Below are 13,111 nucleotides of genomic sequence, written 5' to 3'. Positions count from 1 at the left end.
TATGGGAATTTAACATAGGAGTGTGTATTCTTATACCCCCTGTATTTTAAGGAAGAACATTTATGTATTTATGATACATTATTCATTTACAAAGAACATGGGTGTTCTTAAAGGTTGGACTTTTCCTATTTTTTTTATTTAAGGCATTAAGATCAATTTCTAAAAGATGATTTTTTATTCCTCTTTTTAGTCAACTTTAGCATGGGTTCATAAACTTATTAGCACTACCAGGTAACCATTTTGCAAACCATGCTGTGCTGTTATCATCTTTTTTGTGTGTGTGTGTGTGTGTGTGTGTGTGTGTGTGTGTGTGTGTGTGTGTGTGTGTGTGTGTGTGTGTGTGTGTGTGTGTGTGTGTGTGTGTGTGTGTGTGTGTGTGTGTGTGTAGACACACCCTAGCAAGACGTACTTTGTTGTAGCAGAGAAGGGAATCCAGCCCAACATCATAGTATATGAATATCCCTCGTTACAACCGTTCAGTGTCCTCAGAGGTAAAATGGGACCAAGATGCATTGAGTCAGACCTTTTTCAAATGTGATGTTTTTTATTGATGCTCATGTTTTTACCTTCATGTTTGTAAGGCGGTACGGAGCGGGCGTACAGCTTTGTGGATTTTAACCGCGATGGGATCCTGCTGGCCAGCGTGGGGAGCGCCCCCGACTACATGCTGACTCTGTGGAATTGGAGGAAGGAGGAAGTGATGCTGAGCTGCAAGGCCGTTTCTCAGGAGGTCTACAGAGTCAGCTTCTCCCCGTACAACCCTGGACAGCTCACATCATCAGGATCTGGACACATCAAGTAAAGGACACACTGAATTAGGGCTAGGTTCAAATAATCGATTCTCCCATTAAAATCCATCTTTGTTGATCTGATATCGATTCATAAAACACAGAAATTGATCTTTTAATATATGCCCTTTCACCATGGATGTATAAGTGATAAGTACTGTTAAGGGGTAAATTCTTAATGTAAACATTACAGTAACCTGGTGCATTATAAAAAATATTTGAGGGTTGCTTCTTGCTTTTACAATTTACAGCATGAGTTCTCTTATCATCTCTTTTATATCCAAGCAAAATTGCTATTGTAACTGAAATTCCCCTAACCTAAATGATGTAGAATCGAATCGGAAATGTAATCGAATTGGGATTGAATTGATTTGGGCATTGGCGATACCCAGCCCTACACTAGCCCTCCTAAAACCCTTTAAGCCTCTTAAAGCACTATTAAAATGACTTCAGACATCAGAAGTTGAATTATTCCCTTACACTAATATTGAATATTTCTGTTTATACCTTCTTTCCTTCTTTCTATCAGGTTCTGGAAAATGGCCAGCACATTCACAGGCCTTAAATTGCAAGGGCTGATGGGACATTTTGGGAAAACTGCAGCGACTGATGTTGAGGGCTATGTGGAACTTCCTGATGGAAAGGTGTGTATGGAACATGACTTTGAGTTTACAGCCACGTTTGGTCCGATGACTGATCCCTCCAAAGATCTGACATCATGAATGCTGATTTTTCTGCCTAAGGATTATTGCATGACACCGTTTATGGCAACAAAATGACTTTAAAAATACATCATAGACCATAGTCAAATCTAGGCTTTAAGGTTTGGAAAAAGTGAAATAAGACACAATATAATCATTGTCTTCTTTATTTTGTATATGTTTCTGACAAAAACAATCTCACCCAGTAGCTGTTCTGGAGCTGTCAGGCTTGTTTGAGCATAAATTAATGAAGATCGTGTGATACGATTGGAAGCTGGGAGGTCAGTCAGGACAACTACAGGGTGGACTTTGTTGTGAGATTGTTTTCGTCAACTGTTGTTTGCAAAGTCAAACTTTCAATCTCCAAAATATTTAGTTTTCCAAAAATCCTCTGTTAGAATCAAGAAAACAAATAGTTACCTCTGACCCTCGTCACTCTTTGTGTCCTCCTGTTAGGTGGTGTCCGGCACAGACTGGGGCAACTTGCTGCTGTGGGACGGGAATGCCATCAAGGTGGAGATTTGCCGTAAGGGGGGGCGAAACTGCCACGCTGGGATGGTCCAGCCGTTTGCCCTGGAGGATGGACAGCTGATGACGATTGGCGCTGATGGTGCGGTCCGGGTAAGATACTGGCAATAATATAACTTTACAACATCAAAATGTGTCTGCAGTGGGGGAATGTAACTAAGTACTGTACTTGAGTACAAATTTGAGGTACTTGTACTTTACTTGAGTCTTTTCTTTTCATGCCACTTTCTTCTACTTCTACTCCGCTACATTTCAGAGAGAAATATTGTACTTTTTACTCCACTACATTAAAGCTATAGCGTGTCGTTTCAGTCTCCCCCACCATGAGGAATTCTAAGTAATGACAACAAAAGTGTTGGTGCATCCACATGATACAAGCCTTACCCCCACCCCTCCTCCACGAAGTTATTAGTAGCTAAGGAGGACACAGACGATTAAAAAAACATGATGGACTCTTCAGAAGAGGTCATTATCTTCGCAAGAAAGTCACCGGACGACACCATTTTCTCAGCCATACAGAGAAATACAGAGAGAGTTGTGTGGAGTTGTGTGTGTATATATATATATATATATATAATAGACCATCTTCATTATTTTCCTGTTTATCTTCGTATTTCTACTTGTATCCTACAATGTAAAGCATCTTTGTGGACTTTGAAAAGCGCTATATAAAATTTAAAATATGTTTTACTTGCTCTTTATATGTGTATTTACTGTGAGTTGGCATCAGGTTCCAATCTGAAGATCCTAATTGATTTTAGGTTTTTGAAAACTTAATTGACATGGCATTCCTAATAAACCTTATGGAGCAGGAATGATGATCGTAATGGAGATTTCCAGCAATCAGTTTTATAATCAGTATGGCTTTGTAACCCCCCTCCCCCCCTCCCCCACAGGGCTGGGACTTTGAGAGCATCGACAGCGCCGACAGTAACAGCGATGGCAGCAGGTTTGAGCTGGAGCCCATGAATGAGATGGTGGTCGGACACAACGTCTGCCTCTCGTCTCTGGTGAAGAGATCGCTGCCCGAGTCCTGCATCTGGTTTGCTCAGGTCAGAGGGCAAAAGGGTCAAGGGTCACAAAAAAAAAACATTTGTAGTACGTGATCCAGCCTGACCTCGATCAAAACGCATCTCTCCATTATGGTTTTTGTCTTGTAGGATTCCAACGGAGCCATCTGGAAACTGGATCTCTCATTCACCTACACGGTGAGTATCTCACACTGACTGTGTCTAATATTTATGTCATGCGTACATTAGGGCTGCACCATGGGAAGAAAATATTGAATTGCAATTATTTTGACTGATATTGCGATTGCGATATGATTCACGATATTGGAGGGAATGATCATCTTTCTGTCATTACTCTCATTTTCATTGAAAAAATATTCAAAATGAAAGTGATTAGTGCGAGGATCTGTACCAAACAATGTTTTTTTTCTTTAGTCTGCAGGATAGTATTTGTAGGCCGAGACGTCTCTGTAGCACCACAATGCTATATTCAGAATGGTTTGACACATACAATATTTTGCCTTTAACAAACATTGTGCCCCTCCTGTGATTCGGATATCGCACGGATATTGCAATTTCGAATAAAATTGCGATTGCAGCCCTAGTGTATGGCATGATGCCATGTACTCCATACTTGGCTAGCTATGGTGTCACTCTCAACACTTCAATAATTCTGTGATTGATGTAAAACTAGAAAACTCTTCACATCACAGTGAAGTGGAAAAAGGTTCTATACACAATCATTGATTTTACCTTCATACATCTATGTACAACTTATTGATATATTATTATTTTAAAGACAAAACACACACCGTTTATTGACAGAAAATGTTAAATCAGGGTCCTTATTTGAACTTTTCCTGAGCGTTGTCCATCATCTTCAAAAAAGAAAGGCCTTTATCTGTGTTTATTTTGATCATTAAAACAGGGCAAACATCCCATATGTAAAGATATAGATACATATCAGATAACTATCAGATAAAAAATAAATAATACAACTATTCTGGATAGAAATCTCTTCTTGGTTGTTTACTTACTATGTATAATCAGCAGCTTCTTTGGGTTTTTCTCTGCATCTTGTATAATTGGAAGATTTTCTCCACTGTGATCAACAACATCTTTTTAAAAAAAATCTAACTAAAAATAGTTTACACTGATCTGAACCTTTTTTTAATGTCTATATCCTTGACATTCCACTTCCGGGATTGCTCTGGTGCCGCAGGAAATTCCGCCGGATGCATGTATTTTCCGTTTCCTTCTGCTTAACTGCTCCTCAGATCTCTGCAGGGTAAATCCAGACAGCTAGCTAAACTATCTGTCTAATCTGAGTTTTCTCTCGCACGACTATTTTGCAGCAGGTCTGTGCTGAGTTTAGCACAGACAGTGCAACAACAACAATGTATACCATGCAGTGTTTTCCCTAGGTTTGTGGAAAACTCAGGTGCACATATTTAGCAGGGGGTTTAGGGGTCCTCCCTTTAAGAAAATGTTGTTTTTCAATAAAAAAAAAAGATTCAATATCAGCTCATTTTGGACCGTTATTATTAACATATCTGTGTCTAAAATGTTGGAAAAGCTAGAGCAGATAATAAGAAGTCTACTGGGGGAAGGACTAGAATCATTAATCTGAGAGAAGGCATTTAGTTAGTTTTGATGCTCACATTCATTTTTACATTCATTCGGCTTAGGTGGTGCCCAAAATCCTTAATTCTTATAATGGAAAGAAAAATCTTGCCATGCATATATTATTTTTTTAATGTCACTTTCCTGTTGGAGCCAGCTGTCCTCTGGCTCAGTACAGAGGTTGGCTGCCCTTCCAGTATCTTCTGTGCTGATCAAAACACTGCACAAAGCCACTGGAAAATAGGGTTGTATAATGAGCCTCATTTCTTTAATTACCAATGTAATGAAACTCTTACTGACCTAAATCTACTCATGAAGCAAATTATCTATTAATAAATGGCCTTTTCCCATATAATTAAACTAAAAATGCCTTTAACTACCAATTACATCTCACCAATAATTCAGTCAGCCAATCGGTCCACTGTCCCGACATCCAGAATCTTGAATTGGAATCAGAGGTGAGCTGAGAAAGGTAGAAAGTTGTGTAGAAATGTATTCTTATTGAGGTGAATACATGTTTATAGTGATCTAGGTAACATGGTCTAGTCCTAATGGAAAACTATAGTGCAAACCGTATTGTATATTGAATAATTGGGCGAGTGTTCTCGCCCAGTGAAATAGCAGTTGTCTGTGTGTGCAGACTCCTGACCCAGAGTGCCTGTTTACCTTCCATGCCGGGCCGATCCAGGCCATGGACGCGTCCAGGAAATCTCACCTGATGGCCACGGCCGCTCTAGACCGTGAGTGTCGCACCTGCACACACACACACACACAGACACACAGACACACACAGACACACCATAACAGTAACTCTGTCTGCGTCTGGCCCTGCTCTCCAGGTTCAGTCAGAGTTTTTGACTTCCTGGCAAAAAAAGAGCTGACCACCACTCGCTTCAATCAGGGTGGAACTGCTCTCGGCTGGGCTCCACCTGTGGTAAGTGTAAAAATTTATCATCTATCATATTATGTGTACTGACAGAAAAATTCAGCCCTGAGGCTCTGGTGTTTGTCTTCAGGTGAACCAGAGTGGTAGTTTACTGGTGACGGGCTTCGAGGATGGGGTGGTCCGGTTGCTGGAGCTGTACGACCCTCAGAGGCTGCACATGGTCAGCGGGCGCAGCCCCAAAGGAGACGCCATGCTACGCCTCAATCAGGCCTTCAAACCCCATAATGCCCCTGTAACTGCTGTTGCGTATGAGCGAAATGGAGAGATCTTAGCCACGGGGGTAAGAGGTTTTCCAAGAAAACACCTGATTTTGGAAAATGTACTTTTTTAAATAGGCTTAAAGGTTTGAAAGAATACCTAAAACTATCTGTTTTTCAAATCGCTATGTTTTCAGTACGAACACTCACTGCTTGTGGACTAAAAAGGTGCCTCTGAAAGGTTGGTATTTTGCTCCTTCGTTAAAGACGGCAGCTTTGGTCAGCCTGGACTCTTGAAGTTTGCCCTGAGGTAGTTAACCTTTATTTTTCAGGAGAAAGTCTCCATAAGATTACAGTAGGATCTTTTTTTTTTACAACAGAGACTTGAGAACAAATTACAGATACGCACAATCACACATCCATTTTTTTTTTTGTATATGAAGGAAAAAGAAGACTTATATCTGTTCCTGTTCCACCTTAGTCTGGCAGCTTTTGTTGATACAGGTGATCTCAGCCTGTGGATCTTACCCTCAATCGCATAACGTCATTAAACACACATGGATTTCATTTGTCACTTGCTTATTTCTGTCGTCTTTACTTTAAAAGACACAATAAAAACCAAGGGGAATAAACCACCTGCTTGCTATCGTGTGAATATCTTAGTTCGGGAATACTTGAACCTATCCTGTGATCTGGTGTCGTGTTTAGAACTGTGAGATGTTAATTATGCCACAGGAGTGGTTTGAGAAGTTTCTATAGACACGTTATTAATCCATAGTTTAGTTATTTTTCTCCTTTTTTTGCTATTCGTCTCACCTTCACACCTTCACAGTCTTACCCCCCAACCCCCGGACTTTCTTCTACCCACCTACTGTGCAATCTAATACTTTTGATAATATTGATAATACTGTGCAATTTCATTACTGTGCAATATCTGTATACTGTGCAATATCATGCTCCACACTGCATATCACACTGTATATAAAACCATATTAATCTTTTTATTTTTTTATTTATGTATAAAGCGTCTCAGAACTGTGCACCTTACCCTTCCTGTACGTGTTGGCACTGGAAAAGGAGTTGCTTTAAATCTCGTTTAACATGTGTATAGTGACAATAGAAAGCATTCTATTCTATTCTATTCTTACTGACCTCTCGCCTCCACCCTCCTGCTCAGAGCTCCGACAGCACTGTGTTCTTCTTCACCATCGGGGAAAAATACAACCCCATCGGCTTCGTCAGGGTTCCCGGGCCGGTGCAGGCGCTGGAGTGGTCACCTCATTCCCACGTATGTTTGGTCTCCGACACCCAACTGCACCCAAAATACTTTCTGCAATGGAACCTTATTGATTCAACCGACTTCTTTCATGATTTTACCCAGAGTGAAAACAGGCTGCTCATCCTGTGTCAGAGCGGTCACGTCGTCGAAGTGCAGAGCCCTGATCCAGAGGCCGAGAGGCCGTGCAATACCTTCCAGCTGCCGGACCTGTCCAGCAGATCTTTCAGGTTCAGGAGCATCAAATCACGAATCAAGGTCTGGGATTGGTCTGATAAATTCAGAAAATGACATCAGTTCACTGTAATGCAGCCTTTAAAAGCAGGAAAAGACAACACTTGTGTCATATCACGATATTACGATATCAAAAATGTAAGACGATATCTAGTCTCGTATATCAATGTCGATATAATTGCCCACTTGTAATTTCTTTTTGTTTTTTAAAATTGGTATTGAAAAAAGTATCGTTTAGGAACCGGTATCGAAGTCACAGTGTTTGTATCGGTACCGGTATTGAATACCCAGCCTTACTTCTCTCTGTGGCCTTGTCTCATTTAAGTATTTATCTTTCCTTCATTTTCTGCTATCTTAAAAGTTACTCAAAAGCAAATCTGCATGTTCATTGTGAATAACTAACTCCATGTTGGTTTCACACCATTTGGGCTTTTATTTGTGTGTTTGTGTATTTCAGAGAGAGGCGGAAATCGCAAGACGTCAAGCCGCAAAGGAGAAAAAGAAGAAAGAAAGAGAAGAGAGATTGAAACAATCAAAGAATCCAGACATAGAGCCAGAGGAAGAAGAAGAGGAGGAAGAGGAAGAGTTGCCCTCTATCTACATCCCCGAGTCTCCCAGTCCTCTCTACTGTGGCTTCTACTCACAGCCTGGCCAGTTCTGGCTCTCCATGGTACACACACACACACACACACACACACACACACACACACACACACACACACACACACACACACTATAATCAACTGAAGCAGTCAATTTGTTAATCGATCAGTATAAAAAAGCAAGAACCCACGCTTCATCATGGCCAGGCATGGAACACAAGTACTTTTTTACATCCCGATAAATGTCCAATGTCAAAAGTATTCAAATGTTATTGTCATCAGACAATTCCTGATTTCATAAAAATTCACACAGAACTGACTAAATACAGAGATGTTACACTAATCATTAGGTAGGCCACAATTAAACATTTTATAAATAGATAATTACCATGAGAGTTGGTCCTTGTGGGGAAAAAAATAAAGAAACTGAGGAAAAACATTAAATTTGGATGAGCTAGTGGCTAGAGAGATGAGAGATGAGAGAAACATGGCCCGGAAACTCTACAAAGAGTGCAACTGGATCAAAAGACAAACAATTAAGAGTCCTTTTACACCACACGCTGCATGATTGTATTTCCTTACTCAGCACCAGCTGTTCCAGACTAGAGCACATGCAGTTCTACTTGGTCTGATCAGTTGTCCAGCCCATATGCTATTTGTAATACACTCCCGAATCAAATAGTGTACCAGTACCAAAACACAGGTATAGCTTCAAAACTATTATAAGAAATTGCTCAAACAATACCCAGCCCAACACTTTATTAAAAACAAGACTGATCATAACACTTAAATGACAAATCCGGCACAAAATGAACCTAGGGGTTAATAAGACATGATTACAGAGTCAACAGTTCTCTGGGATCTGTTTTCATGCTAATCGAATGTGACCAGTTTTAGCCCAAACCGCTAATTAGCTTATAATATAGCTAGTCGTCGGGGCACGGATAAAGTAAAAAGAAATCGCTATTTCTATACCACTAACAAGTAGCACCACACTTCCACGGTAGCATAATGAGGGTCCCTACATGTAAACCGAAGCATTGAGAACTTTGTAAATGTACAGACAGTTTATTAAAATGATAGATTATAAATACAGTACCGTTTACGTATACAGGCAGGCGCCATGGTCGGGAAAACAATCCCGACCAGTTGAACGACGAACACCACGCCTGAGCTATGTTGTGCACCGACGACTAGCGTTATAAGCTAATTAGCAGTTTGTGCTAAAACTGGTAACATTCGATTACCATGAAAACATATCCCAAAAACGGGCAACTCGGTACACGTGTTATTAACCCCTAGGTTCATTTTGGGCCGGATTTTGAACAATTCTTTACTTAAAGTCTGAATCCATTTCTCTCTCTTCTCTCTGGTGCAGGGTGGCTATGACTCAGGTTTCCTGTACCACTGTAAGTTCTCTGAGAAGCAGGACCAGGATCCGGACCAGCGGCAGGATGAGCCCTTTGACTTCCTGCCCGTCCACAGCACAGACAACGACCCCATTCGCTCCGTCACCTTCAGGTAGCCAGAGGGCAAACTTACAAATCAGTATTCTTTATATCAACAATGAATCAAATGACAGAATGCAATGTGAAAAATGGAGTTCGTGGGGCTGAACGCACAGATAATTCTCACCAACTCTGGAGTGCTGCTGAGCTTTTTTGCGTTTTTATAGCTCATAGTTTGACTTTTACAGCTGGCTGGTTCTCTTATCAACCCCTGCTCAGCACCGAACAGCAGACAGACGACAGTTATTGAATAGCTGGTGAAGAAAGAGCCAGATATTTATCACAGGAGTTGGTTTAGACCAAAACAGAGCTAAAAGGACAGTGGATATTTGACTACATGCATCAGTTGGACACAAACACAACACCTATCAGATGAAATAGTAATGTTGCTCTGTGTCTGCTAGATGTGTAAAAAACAGTGTGCTTAAATGTTAGCCATCATAATGTTATAAGGTCAGGGTTTTTTGTCTGCCAGCTTGTTTTGGAGTTGCAGAGTGTGCAAAAATCATTTAATGCAGCTTAAATCCACCAAGAGTCAGCACAAAAAAAATCTTCAAAATAAAAATAACGCAAACAATTACCTCAAGATAATATAACTTAAGATAAGATAGACTCATTGATCCCAAACCGGGGAAATGCCCTTGTTACAGAAGCTCAAAAAAATTCACACACATCAGAATAAGACAAATACACATTAAATAGACATAAGAAAAATATACAAGAAGTATTATAAGAAATAATAATAGTAATATGTAGACTATAAATACCCTTATTATATCCAGACAGGTAAACAATTTAAAAGAAATACAGATTTACTGATGAGATAGGGTGCGGATGAATAGAAATGGCATATTGCACAGTAAGAGTAATAAATATGCCTAGTGCAGAATATTGTGAAGAAGTAGGAGTGTGAACTAAAGCCAGAAAACACAATCATGTTCCCTGTATAAGTTCCCCTCCTGTTGTTTGTAGCTCCAACAGGCAGCTGCTGCTCTGCGGCATGCACTCCGGCTCCATCAGGGTTTTCCCTCTGCAGCCCGCTGACCACAGCCTCACCTCCATGCAGGCCTACTGGGCTCTCAGTGTCCACGACAACAAGTACGGACCCCTGCGGCACATCCGCTGTAGCCATGACGACCTTTTTGTGCTGACGGTGGGAGATGACGGGAACATCTTCTCCTTCAGCCTGCTTCCTCCAGAGGAGCTGCAGAAAGGCCTGCAGAGGTCGAGGGCCAGGGTTCCTTCACCCAGGGTCAGTCAGTATTTTATTGACTCTCTCAGCGGGGGCTCTATGGATGACAAAGTCAATCAGCCGGTCTGCCAATTCAGACATTTTGAAGACATTCATGTTCCCCCAGAGGATGAATCTTAGCGACTTTGGTGATCCCCTGACATTTCCTCTAGTGCCTCCTTCCTCTAGTATCTAGTAAAATATATCTATATCTAATGGATAGATTGGCACAATTTGGTACCAGCAAGTTTGAAGTTTCTATTCTTATTATTAATGCACAACAATTACAAAAGCAGTCGTTGTCACTGAAATCCTCGGGTCTCAAGTTCCCTCCAAAAAATGAAAATCAAAGACCGAAAAGAGTGCAATATAAAATATAGGGATAAAGTATGACATAATAAATGTAAAATGAGGTAATATAAATTTGTGGAGGACAGAAATTTCAAATAAATAAGCTGAATGTAAACATGAATGTAGTAAATGTATATGCATAATAAGAAGTAATATATCATATTTTGATATATACAGTAAATATAGAGGTGAAACAGTTACCATATATTATATACCTAAAATTGAAGTGTTTTAAACTAAGTAAAGCGCTGTACCGTGAACAGTCTGTAGTGCCGTAGAACGATAAAATCCGAGCAGCAGTTGCTGGTTGGATTTAGCCGCTACAGAGCTCCGGGACGCCGGCTACCAGCGGCGGTTGTTTAGCCGCCAACAGGTGACTGTGAGCCGGCTACAGGCACCACCAGATGTGGCTCCTTTCAGGGGCCACGTGGTGGAGTTAAGCCAGAAAAAGTGAGCATCATGCAGCAATGACAGTTAAGTTTAGGCACAAAAACGACTAGTTAAGTTTAGGAAAAAGATTGTGGTTTGGAAAAACACTCCCGAGGAACGAACAAGCGCTTCCTGGGTGAAAGTAAAGTGACATGCGATGAGCTCATGAGTTCAAAAGTCTTATGGCCGGTGGAATGACATTCATGGTTTCCAGAGGATGTATTCTAATGACTGTGGTGATCCCCTGACTTTTCCCCTTGTGTCACCATAACACACATTGGCATTAACTTTCAATCTTGTGCTGTCATCAAGTCAAGATTTCAATTCATCCAATACTTGTAAATATCTGCAAAACATTACCAAATGGCACTGTGGGTGTGTTAGCATGTTGACATTAGCATTTAGCTCAAAGCTCTGCTGTGCCTAAGTACAGTACATCCTCACAGAGTTGCTAGCATGACTGTAGACTTAAGGCCTTTTTATGCTTCTGCGTCAAATCGACGAATAGACCCCTCTGTGTCTACGCAGGACCGTACGCCGTAGCCTGACGTGCACCTGTCGATAACTACACATCGCTCAGCCGTGGCTTGGTAGCGTTGCATTTCCTCCCCCGACTCATTTCCACGTTCTCCTTCTCCATAAACAACATGAAATCAAGCAGAGGGTTATCTTCTCCTGCTCCAGATTTCCCACCGTGGTCAGAAAGCACAGAGGAGACACTTTGTTCCTCTCACTATGACTCTAGAGTCGCTACTCGCTCTGAAGCTAATCGCCGTCACTCTCTCGCTTCTCCCTCGCTCACACCCCCCCCCACACACACACACACACACACACATGCCGGCTCGACGCACACACCAGCGCACAAGTATAAACATGAGGCCACTTACGTAGGCTACGGCGAAAGCTCTGCGTGGAGCCTCCGCAGAACCATAAAACGGGCTTTAGTCTTGTTTGTCTGTTTGTCAGTTTTTGTTTTAGATCCAAATCGGGGGTTCCAAGGATGGAGGGTGTTGTATGTTGTACAGATTGTAAGATGTTGATTGTTAAAAAATTTGTTTAGCACATGATTTAGAAATCTTTTGGGAGCAAAAAAACTATTTATGGAAGGTATGCTGCAGGGAAGCCAAATGCATGGTTGCTTGTAAAGTACTATCTTTTTTATTTGACACGTTTTACACAGGTGGGTCTTGAGAATGAGGCGTTGGCCCAGGACATTGAGGACCCAGCAGCCTACAGGTGAGCGTGAATAATCTGTTTAAGGATAATTTGGTCCTCCTCTTTTTCCCTGTCACTCTATTTGTGTCTTACGTGTCACTTTTCTTTTGTTTTCTTTTTTTCTGTGTCACTAATTATAAAAGAAAATCCAACTCAAGTTCTATCTTATCTGACTTTCCAACCCCTGCCCCCCACCCTGCTGTCTCCCTCCAGCATTGAGACGGCTAAGCAGAAGCTGGAAAAGGACCGTGTGCGTCGAGAGGCCGAGCTGAAGATTGTGGCGAAGCAGAAGAAGCTGGCTGAGCTCCAAAAGCAGTTTAAACAGCTGCTGACCGTCAACCAGAGTCTGCCGGAGCAAGTTCGCCTGAAACCTGTGGTACACACACACACCTCCGTCATCCACTGTCATCTGACAGTTCATGTGGTTTGACATTGCAGCTTCTGTTAAGTTTTAGCATAAAACTAAAAGAGG

General features: G+C 41.3%; 1 protein-coding gene across 1 annotated transcript in view; it reads left to right on the top strand.

The window, feature by feature from the left end:
* The window catches only part of cfap44 (cilia and flagella associated protein 44), a 36,926-nt gene that overhangs the window by 3,380 nt on the left and 20,435 nt on the right, over positions 1–13,111 (top strand). Inside the window, exons 5-20 of the mRNA XM_028602175.1 lie at positions 389–491; positions 582–798; positions 1,318–1,432; positions 1,946–2,110; positions 2,914–3,069; positions 3,178–3,225; positions 5,291–5,390; positions 5,490–5,584; positions 5,667–5,876; positions 6,971–7,081; positions 7,175–7,327; positions 7,761–7,973; positions 9,284–9,426; positions 10,386–10,665; positions 12,605–12,660; positions 12,853–13,015. Coding sequence (XP_028457976.1) covers positions 389–491; positions 582–798; positions 1,318–1,432; positions 1,946–2,110; positions 2,914–3,069; positions 3,178–3,225; positions 5,291–5,390; positions 5,490–5,584; positions 5,667–5,876; positions 6,971–7,081; positions 7,175–7,327; positions 7,761–7,973; positions 9,284–9,426; positions 10,386–10,665; positions 12,605–12,660; positions 12,853–13,015 — 2,328 coding nt within the window. The remainder of the gene's footprint in view (positions 1–388; positions 492–581; positions 799–1,317; positions 1,433–1,945; positions 2,111–2,913; positions 3,070–3,177; positions 3,226–5,290; positions 5,391–5,489; positions 5,585–5,666; positions 5,877–6,970; positions 7,082–7,174; positions 7,328–7,760; positions 7,974–9,283; positions 9,427–10,385; positions 10,666–12,604; positions 12,661–12,852; positions 13,016–13,111) is intronic.

This window comes from Perca flavescens, chromosome 16 (genome assembly GCF_004354835.1).
Source record: "Perca flavescens isolate YP-PL-M2 chromosome 16, PFLA_1.0, whole genome shotgun sequence".
Taxonomy (NCBI): Eukaryota; Metazoa; Chordata; class Actinopteri; order Perciformes; family Percidae; genus Perca; species Perca flavescens.
This window is presented reverse-complemented; position numbering and strand designations above follow the sequence as displayed.